Source organism: Crocuta crocuta, unplaced genomic scaffold (assembly GCF_008692635.1).
Source record: "Crocuta crocuta isolate KB4526 unplaced genomic scaffold, BGI_CrCroc_1.0 scaffold143, whole genome shotgun sequence".
In the NCBI taxonomy this organism is placed as follows: Eukaryota; Metazoa; Chordata; class Mammalia; order Carnivora; family Hyaenidae; genus Crocuta; species Crocuta crocuta.
The window spans coordinates 2437531-2447510 of record NW_027529175.1 but is presented as its reverse complement, the minus strand read 5'-3'; the positions used below and the strand labels follow the sequence as shown (position 1 = coordinate 2447510).

Here is a 9980-nt window from a genome sequence, read left to right as displayed (position 1 = left end):
TCAGGTTCCTGGACACATCGGCCACCCACAGCCACCCACCCTGGTGACACAGGCCCTGACGGGGCTTTGCTGGGAGGTGGGTGCAATGCCTTGCTCATTCTCAGCCAGCGTGGCCGGCTGTGACCGCCCTTCAGCGAAGGCTTATTCCCCGCCAGGCCAGGCCAGGCCACAGAGCTTGCTCTCCACGCTCCAGGCTCATCCCCAGGTCACTCCGGACTCTTCCGCTTCCCGCCCACTGCTGCCCGTGGTCTTGCCCCTCACCAGCCTCACGACGCACTTAACTGTACATGGTACTTTGTGTGTGTCATGTCGCTGAACCTGGCCAACACGTCTGTGGGCATTCAGTTAAAGGCAGGGACTGTCATCCCTGTGGTGCACACGTGAAGTGGAGGCGGAGGTGATGTCCTGCCCCAGGTGACCCGGCTGGGAAGTACAGGAGCGGGACTCGGATGTGATCTGTGGGCGGTGAGCCCCCCGGGAGGATGGGGAAACACTCAGTAGGGGGCAGACTTCTCTCCGAGGGGTGAACACACATGGGCTTGGCACCCCAAATCTGAAACAGCCGCTGCTGTGATCGGCCAGTGGGGTGCTGGATACAGTGACCTCTGACCCACGCAGCACCTCGGGCTGCCCTTTTATCCCAGACTCCATGCCAGCGGCTGGCAGTGGAAGGAAGCAGGTGGGTGGGTGAGGAAGACCCTTCCAAACGAAACCTTCCAGGAGCCTCTCGGCAGAGAAGGGGCCGTTCTCAGTCCCTGACCCACCAGAGGCCAAGCCTTGCAGCCCCCTGGCTACACCGCCACAGTGGTCACACTACAGACCCTCACACACCTCATGCTGGGTGGTACCAATCTGTGTTTATTGAATAGCCTACATCCAGGACATAGTGAATGATTCCATATCAAGGAAGCCATCGGTGTATCCCCTTCTCCGTGAAAAACCACCCCCTCCCACCCCAGAACAGTTAACGAGAAAAGGCACGGTATATACACGTGACACAGGGGCTGGCTCACCCAGTGGGCAGGGCCAGGACTTACAGTGTGGGGGGAGGGGCAGCAGAGAAAGCAAGCGGGTAAGGTCCGAGCGGAGCCATTCCAGCCTGTACTCGCATGGGGGCGGGGGGCTGCCCATTCTCTACCCCAGCTAGCCTGAGGCCTGAGAACACAGGCAGGAAGGGAGGGAAGGCGGCCCCCCTCGGCCTCCCAGCTGGTGCTGGGGTCCCAGGGAGTCCTCAGGTCCTGGTAGAAACGGCCCCAGGGAGGGGGCACTGAGCCAGGGGATCCAGAAGAGTGGGACCACTTTTCCTTCAAGGACCCTCATCCAGGCAGGGGCCCTTATTCCTAGCGTTTACCCCGAAAAGAGGATTGTCACTGGGGAGAGACTGGGTCCCTGCCATCCTGGCTTATTTTCAGGTCAAGAATTCGGGATAAAAATAGATTATGGAGGTAGGAGTTGGGGTGGGAGGGAACTGAGAACCCACACGGAAGGCCCCTGGTCCCCAGTCCCAATGGGTGGCTCCATCGCTCCAGCCCCTGAGCCTACCCGATGCCTGTGCTGGCATCCCAGGGGGCGGGGCAGTGGGAAGGAACAGGACAATTAAATAAGATACCATTTATTTTTTAAAAAATTAAAAAATAATGCCGACATTATTTCAGCCAACCCCAGGCCTGCCCCCTGCCTCCCACGTGCCGCCCCAGAGCTGGGCTCTGCTCCGCCCCTGGCTGTCCTGTGTAATGAAGAGAAAACAATGAACTGGCTTTGTCAGGCACCGGGGAGGGGACACAGACCCAAGGAGAGAGAGGAAGATGCCACAGCACCTCAGCCCTGCATCACGGCAAACCCAAGCCCACGGGTATAAAAACATCTGTATAAAAAGGGGGACGGGCACGCTGGGCACAGTGCCAAGGGTGAAGGGCTTTGTGCCCGAGACCGATGTCCCCCCAAGGGCAAGCCTGATAAAAAACAGGAAGCAGGAATGGGGCGGGGGTGTTCAGAAGAGAGAAAAGCTGGGGAGGGCTGAGGGTGGGAGGCAGGGGCCAGGCAGCTTGGGGGCCCCCTGCCGCTTCAGTCAGGGACGCCCCACTTTCTGCCCTGCTCTTCCCGCTCTCAGGCCCACGGGGCCCTGGACCACGGGCATCTATCCACAGCAGCTTTTGGGGCTCTGCCCCGGAGGCCAGCCGGGCTGAGGTGGTCCACAAACCTCAGCAGGCGACAGCTCAGAAGACAAGGCTCATCCCACAACTCCCAGAGGGAGCAGAGAGACCGAGAGACAGGCAAGAGGGAGAGAGACCGAGGGACAGAGGGAAGAGTGGGAGGGAGGCAGGGGCTGAGGTGGGCAGAGCCCAGGGGTCAGGAGGCGGCGATGGCAGTGCCGCCCCCCAACTTGACAATCATCTGCTGGCAGTCGTTGCAGGAGCGCCGGTCGCCCGCCTTCTCCAGGGTGCGGGCAGCCTCGGCCAGCAGCACGGCCCGCTGGCCCGGGGAGGACAGGAAGGACAGGGGCAGGTGGCGGCAGGCCAGCAGGATGGCGGTGGCCCGCTCTCGCTGGCCGGGCCAGGCGTCCACCTCTCCTGCGGGAACGGTGAGGAGATGCGTGGAGCGGCTGCTGGCGGAGCTGTCCGAGGGCTCACCCCGGGCTCGTTTATTTAAGCCTGGACCCAGCCAGTGTGGCAGGGTCTGCACGGGACGGCAGGGGGAACACGCCAGCACCCCGCGGCTATCACCCCGTGGCGGGGCTGTGCTTCTCCCTGGGCCCAGCAGCCCGCCCCTCCCCACCCCCGAGGCTGGACCCACAACCCGGCCAAACCCTGGCCCCACAGCGGGCTCAGGGGTCCTCCCCAGCCACTCAGAACCAGCCTCGGGCCACTGCTATTCTTGCAACAGCTCTGAGAACAGCGCAGATGAGGACACCCACTGGGGCTCTGCCAGGGTTAAGTGCGGGCCGAGACCCTCCTCCCCTCCCCTCTCCTCCCCTGCTCAGGCGGGGTCCACACCAGGCCCGGAGCCGGGGTTCAGGGAGACTCTCACCGTGCTTGGTGTTCTGGGCGGTCCGTCGGCGCAGACTGTGCTCCAGCAGCTGGTGGGTGCGGGTGGGGCTGGCTCCCGCCATCAGGCGCACCGTGGCTTCGTGCAGGAACACCTGGGGGTGGTGCAGGGGGGACGCACTTGTCTGTGCCCCAGTGGATGGATGCCTCTCCATGAGGCATCTCATCTGCCACCCAACACGGGCCCTTCTCTCTGCACTACCCTGCCCTGCTTTCCCCTTGGAAGCAACCTCCGTCCTCACTCGGAGCTCCGAAGGAGCCAGACACCTGGAGGAGCAGCCGGAATGGGGAGCACAGTGCAGGCCGGCTGGACCTTCCTCTGCAGGAGACAAAGAGCCCAGACACGCCTGCGGGGGCTGGAACGCAAGCGGCCCGGCCCGGGGTGCAGCCTCAGGTCTTGGGGGCCTGCCTCCAGCTTGAAGACAGGCAGAGGTGAGGCGAGGGGGCGGATAGTGGACAGCCAGCGGGGCTGGCACCAGGGAGGCTCGGTTCTGTTTCCTTCAATTTCTTCAGAAAGAAATAGAGACCAGAACGTGGTCAGGGGAAAGTGCGGCTCTTCTGTAAGTATGAGTCACTGGGGAATGGCAGGCGAGGCCTAGGTCTCTAATTCCTTAAATCCCAAGGCTCCTTTCTACCCCTCCATGTCTCCACCTGTGGGGAGGGTCTCGAGTGCCGCCCGGGAAGGCAGTGGGGCCCGGGGAGCCGCTAAAGAGTTTCGGCAGGGGAGAGGCAGTGTGGAAACGGTGTCTCGGGGGAGGCCTCTGATGCCAGCTGTGCCCGGAGCCAGAGGGCCCCGCGCCTTGGGGCACATTTCCTCTTTTCCCCAGTGGAGGGTGGTTCACTGGTGATTAGGTAAGTTTTATCCACCGTCTGTCCTGGCTCACTGTGCACAGTGGCCACAGTGTGACCCTGGGAGGGCCCGCAGCCTCACTGAGTCCCTTGCCCCTTGAGGACACTAAGGGCTTTCTCACTTGAAGTTTTAGAAAATAATTCAGGCAAAAACATGTTGATTACATAACTAATTAGCAATAACAATAAAACATGCAAAGAAATGATTTGGGTCCAATCAGCCCAGTTATACAACTGCCTGAGAGACTTCTCAGATTCTGTGGCCGTGGCCACAGGGATGCCATGTGCAGCCAGGCAGCAGGGCCCAAGCCCCCAGCGGCTCAGAACAAGAATGAAGTGAAGTGCTGGGAGATTCCGTCATTCTGACACCGGTTAGGAAAAAAGAGAGTGGCGCTCTCTCCATGCCCTTCCCACCCCTCCCAGGGCCAGGAGCCCCTCCCGTCCCCACGGGTGACACGGAAGGTGCAGGCGGTGCGGGCCCCTGCTGGTGGGCCCGTGCCCTGTGTGCGCCACGCTGCAGGGCTGGGCACGCGGCAGGTACTCACCTACACAAGCAGAAGAAAGGGGTACATGGCAGCCACCCCCGTGCTAGACACATTAGCTGGCTGACCTCTGAGGGCCAACTCTGCAACCCCCACCGGAGCTTCCAGAACCCCGCATGCCCTCCCCCGCCAGCCGGCTGGGTCTCACCTTGCGGTACGCTGGGCGGAAGCTGTGCGCCAGCCTGCGGAGGCTGCCCAGGTCCCGCTGGAAGCCGGCCAGTTCGGCGCCGGACGCGTGGTACGTCTCGCCCAGGGCCTGGCTGGCTCCTGCCTGCTTTTGCCAGAGTGCTGTCCTCAGCGACAGCAGCAGGTCACAGGTCAGCAGCTGGACCACCTGTGGGACGAGCCACAAGGGAGGAGACCGGTGACTGGCCTATGGCCGGAGCAGAGATCCCAGCAGGTATCAGGCCCTCCCCAGCCCAGCCCTCGGCAGCGGCAGCTCAGGGAGAAAGTGGAGAGTCCCAGAGGGGGGAGCCTGGGAAACGCTCCACAGACGGCAAGAGAGCAGGCGAAGGGCAAACCCGGGCTCACAGCGTCTAGTCCCTTCTCCGGCCCCAGGTGGGAGATCTGTGTCTCCCAGTCTGTGGGTGGGGAGTGAGGCCCAGAGAGGGCAGGAGCTTCTGTAGGAGATGTGTGGCCGGGGCAGGAAGCCCACCTCACAGGAGCCGCCTCGCGGCTGGCCCGGACGCTGAGATACCCCAAAGGTGCCATGGCCCTGCCCCCCCAAGTAGGATCGGAGGGCCTGAAGCGGCAGCACAGCAGGAGCTGGAGGAAGGGAAGGAGGCGAGGCTCACTTCAACAGCAGGCAGCCGAGGCTCGGCCCAGGTGGTCTCTGGGGTTTCCAAGAAGGCGGAACCAGGGAGCAGTTCAATACTTGGGTTTAGACCCACTGACCTACATCAACTGTGGTTTTACCGCCAACTGGCACACAACTGCCCCTCTCTCAGCCTCCGTTTTCTCATCTGTGAGACGGGCACCACAAGGCTACTGCGTTACAGGAGAGCGCTGGGTGTGTGCACCGCACCTGGCCTTTGGAAGCGCTGTCAGCACCAGCCGCTTACCAGGCATGGGTGCCGCACGATTTGGGGACGTGCCTACTGTTGTCCGCACGGCACCCGCGAGGCTGGGCTGCCTGCCTGGCTCCCATCAGTACCGGGAGCCGTGAGAGTGAGGACAAAGCAGAGTTCCTCGTGATAGGGGTCCCCCAGGGCCCTCAGGCTCTGATGGACTCCCCCAGGACATTCCTCTTCGTGCCCCTTCACCAGGGCACTGGAACCACCCTGGACCCTGCCCCGTGCCTGCCCGTTGTCCTGACCCTTTGCCACACTGTTTTCTGGCTGATGATGGCCTCAAGGGGACACAGATGAAGCCTCCCTCTTCAAACCAAGCCTGGCATTTCTAAGAGGTGAGCGCTGGGGGAGCACCTTTGGGTGGGGGGAGTGGCCCGGGGCTGGATTCTGCCCTTTGACAGATGCCGGGCTCCACGGGGTCTCGCTCGGCCCACTCCCCCGTATAGAACTGCTGCCCGGGAACCCCAGCCCCAACGTGTGCCAGCCTCTCTCTCATTCCCCAAACTTGGCTGAGACTACGTGACTCTCGCGGAGACAAACACCGCAGGTGGCCAGCAGAGGAAAGGCACGAAGTGAGACGTGGCTCCGCCGTGGGCTGGTACTTGCGCCCCGTCGGCACGGTGCTTGTCCTGCAGGGCGGCACGCTGGGCTCACCCGTCTCTGGGACTGATACCACCTCTAGCCAGAAGTGCCAGCCTAGCTACCTGGGACCAAACCCCAGCGAGGGGCTCAGAGTCTGACCCTCCAGGCCACAGCTTGTCCTTCCCTTTATGGAGGGAAACTCAGCTCCTCCTGAACGGGCACACCGTGCTCCACTTTTAGCTGTGCGCACCCCGCCCCTCCTCCCTCCCAGGTCGGCCGTGCCGTGCGATCCAACAGCGACGGCAGTGCCCTCTGCCAGGGCACGGGTGAGAAGTCTCTCGAGGGCCAGGCAGGCCTCTGTGATGCACTGTGGAAACATTGCACGGGTACCGCCAGAACATGCAATGCAACTACAATGCACCACAGCTGCCCGCTAGGAGGCGTGCACCTGGCCTTGGAGGTGCACAGGTGGTCAGTCGGCTGGGGGTGTGCATGCGACTGGGGGCCTCTCTCTTCTAAGGCTGGCCTGCGGCCGTCTGGGGGAGTTGTGCGAACCGCCTGGAGCAAATGCGGAGCCCTGGGGGACCCTGGTCCACCTGGGGCTGGCAGGGCTGAGGACCAGCAGGCCCCGGGACTCGGGGAACCCAGCAAAAGCGCAGGTGCAAACTCGCTCACCCCGAGGACTACAAGGGAGCCTAACTGGGCCAAGGGGCGACGTCTGGGGGAAGGGAGGGTCGGAGTGTTCCCACCCACCGCAGCTGGGCATCTCCCCGAGGGGCCGGATCTGCCCCCACTCACGTGGTTGAGGGTGAGGTCGCAGGTGGCCCCGCTAACGTTGAGGCTGCTCCAAAGGTGGCCGCTGGCCCTCTCGCAGTGGCAGAAGGAGCTTTGCTGCCCATCCGCCTTCCCAGAGAGTGAGGTGTGCATGGCTCTGCAGGTGTGGAAGACGGCCTTCACCAGGGGGCTCCTGGACAGTGAGAGGGAGGGGAGAGCAAGAGGTCAGTGACCGCCCCTGGCAGCGAGAGGAAGAGCCTGAGCCGGTGACACATGGGTCTGTCCGCTCATGCGCCACCATGATGGCTCCAGGTCTGAGATGCTGGCCCTGAATGAGGGTGGGCTTCCCACCCTACAGCCTCCTTCGTCCAGGAAGAACTGACGGAGCCCCAGGCCTGGCGATGCAGCAGTGGGCATGAGTCCCCGCCCCGCTCACTTTCGAGCGCAGGAGTCAGATAATCCTGAACACGTAACGGCAGGAGGTGCGAGCGCCGTGAAGGAAAGTCAGGCAAAGGAAGAAGGTGGCATCTTATAAGAGATGGTGGTCAAGGAGGTCCTCGCTGCAAAAGTGACATTTGGGCAGAGAGCTGAAGGGACAGGGGAGTGAGCTGTGTGGCATTCTGGGAGGGCTCCAGGCAGAGGAGCAACACATGCAAAGGCCTGGTCTTCCCCCTCCTGTGCCTCTGGTGACGTGGGTGCATAGGAGTGCCCTGTGTCACCAGCTTGCCTCCTGAGACTTACTCCACCTGCTGTGTCCCAGGCCTGCCTTCTCCTGTCCTGCCCCCCGCAAGCCTCCTCAGGCTGCCCACCGGCTCAGGCCCTTTGTACCCACCTCTGCTCCCCTCATTACCAACCTGTGGTTTATGGGCCTCCCTCCCTCCGGCCCCCTCCCAGCAAAGAGATGTGTGGGCTGCTTCCAGAAGCCACCACTGGCCTGGCAAAGGCGATGACACCAGCTGCCCACGGAAGAGAGCACCTGTGCAGGTCGGGCCACCATCTATCTGCCTGTGGCCGCAACTTGCTCTCTTGTTCGCTGCTGCCTCTCAGCCTAGAACGCAGCTGTCACCAAGAGGGCCCTCATTTAAGTATCTACTAAATAAACAATGGAATCATGGAAGGGGTGTAGGAGACCCGGGAACAGGGCATGTGGCCGAGAGGAAGGGACCAGAGACCCAGCTCAACCACCAGGACTGCCACTAAGGAGCCACCTAAAATAGTCATTCAAACAATCTGTGTCTCAGTTTCCTCATCTGTAAAGTGGCCATAATCCTATTTGCTGCCACCTAAGGTGACATGGAGTATGGGCGCCATTATTTGTGCCTGTTCTCTGAGGGGCCATCTCCCCCAAAGCTGGCTGTGCAGCTTTCTAGAGAAATGTAGCTTCTTTTCATGGAGCCGATCGTGGAGGGGTTGGGGAGGCTGGGGATGGGGGAGGGGTCCTATGGCGTTGTTATCCCCAAAGAGCAAAGGGTCCTCAGAGTGACTGAATTCAGGGGGAGGGATGTGTGCTGAGGGTCCTAGCTGATTCCAGGGCTCTGCTGCTCACAAATGAGGGGACTCTGGACACTCTACCTCCATGTCCTCAGGCGCTGGCTGGGAGAGTGTAAGGTGGGTACTCCTTGGTCAGGGTGCTTAAAACTGGGTTACTTAAATGAAATTGGGGTGTGGGACCTACCTTAGAGAACCTGCCTAGACCTACTTTTCTCAGCTTTTCTTTCCTGTTCTCCTGGTTGAGAGTTTGCGTGACAAGGAAATGTTCCAGCCTTGGGTCTGAAGACAGGACCTTTCTGTCTTGGAGCACTGTATACTTTCTCTGGGGTTGCAGATGATGTTAGGGGCACTCAGCTCAGACAGGGTGTCAGCAGGCAGGGCTGCATGGCACTATGGGCCAAATGCCCCCAAGAGGCAGGCCTTGGGTCCCCAAAGAGGAATGTCACAAGCTCTCATGCTAAAGCCTTTTAGTGACAGGGCAAATGGCGGGGGAGGGGGTGTGGTAACGGACAGCTGAAAGGAAATGGGGTACAATGCTGGCACACGAGAGAAGGACCTTCAGGTCCTCACAAGCCCTGGGCTGATTGTGAGCCATCACCAATCTGCCTGGCTTCACCATGAGCTTCCCAAGATGCCAGGAGCCACATTGCTCTCCCTCCCCATTAGCCTGTGGCTCCGTGAGAATGGGGGAGGCGGCCCCGGAAGTGGCGCGGACAGCTGCTGGGACGACACATGCACCCGCGGGCTTGCCTGCCATGCTCGGTTTCTCCTGCTGCCCTCTTCCTCCCTCTGGCTTCACCTCTCCCTCCCTCTATCATGGCATCCCCAAGCTGCACGACCTTTCACCCCCATTGCCACTCTGCTGACACACAGAAGCAAGCTTGACACCTGGCACCTGGCATTCCCCTGGAGAGAAGCTAGTGAGTGGTCAGGGAGGCTTACGCACTCTGTCACTTCCAGGGCCTTGGGGACACGCTCTACTTCAGTAAAATGAGCGCGCACGGCCGCGTCATCTCCCTGGAGCCAGCCGATGGCCATAGTGATGGCGGACGTCCACCACCGACAGATGACATCTGGACCTACAATGGGACAGTACCAAACGTCACTGCAGCAGCCACACACCTGCGGAGCGCAGCCCGGCTGCCTGTGCCTGGGCCCTCTTTACCCTCCGGCGATGGGCTCGGGGCCTCTGCGTCACCCTCTCACTGAGATTCTGGTGGGAGCGTGAACCAGCACAACCTTTTGGAAAGACTAGCAATCTGTATCGAAAGCCTTAAAGATGCTCACTCTTATTACTTTAGTAACTCTACTAATCTCATTTTGGGCAGTCTGTCACCAAAAAAAATGGCCCAGGGAAAAAAAGTACATCAAAGAGGTCCACTGGCATATAATTTTTCAGTAAAATGCTGGAAACAACATGAATCTCCAATGAAGTCATGAAAAATGGAGTTTCCCAAGTGTTTCTAGAAAGAGGCTCTGGTTAGAATCTGCAGTGTTTTCCTGTCAGAGGCTCAGTTTCCTCAGCGGCAGAATCACAGCACTAGTGCTCTCGCAACGCCAGGGCTGGGGCGGGGGGTGGGAGCGGAAGATAAAAGGCAGAAGAGCCTGGGTTTTTCTGAAGACAGCCA

The 9980-nt window shown here is 60.9% G+C and overlaps 1 protein-coding gene across 1 annotated transcript in view; it reads right to left on the bottom strand.

Annotated features, from left to right (window-relative positions):
- Nucleotides 1-835: 835 nt before the first annotated feature.
- SREBF2 (sterol regulatory element binding transcription factor 2) overlaps nucleotides 836-9980 on the bottom strand; it is a 56920-nt gene continuing 47775 nt past the window's right edge. Inside the window, 5 exon segments of the mRNA XM_077757960.1 lie at nucleotides 836-2570; nucleotides 3028-3139; nucleotides 4584-4769; nucleotides 6886-7054; nucleotides 9299-9431. Coding sequence (XP_077614086.1) covers nucleotides 2350-2570; nucleotides 3028-3139; nucleotides 4584-4769; nucleotides 6886-7054; nucleotides 9299-9431 — 821 coding nt within the window. The 3' untranslated portion in view covers nucleotides 836-2349.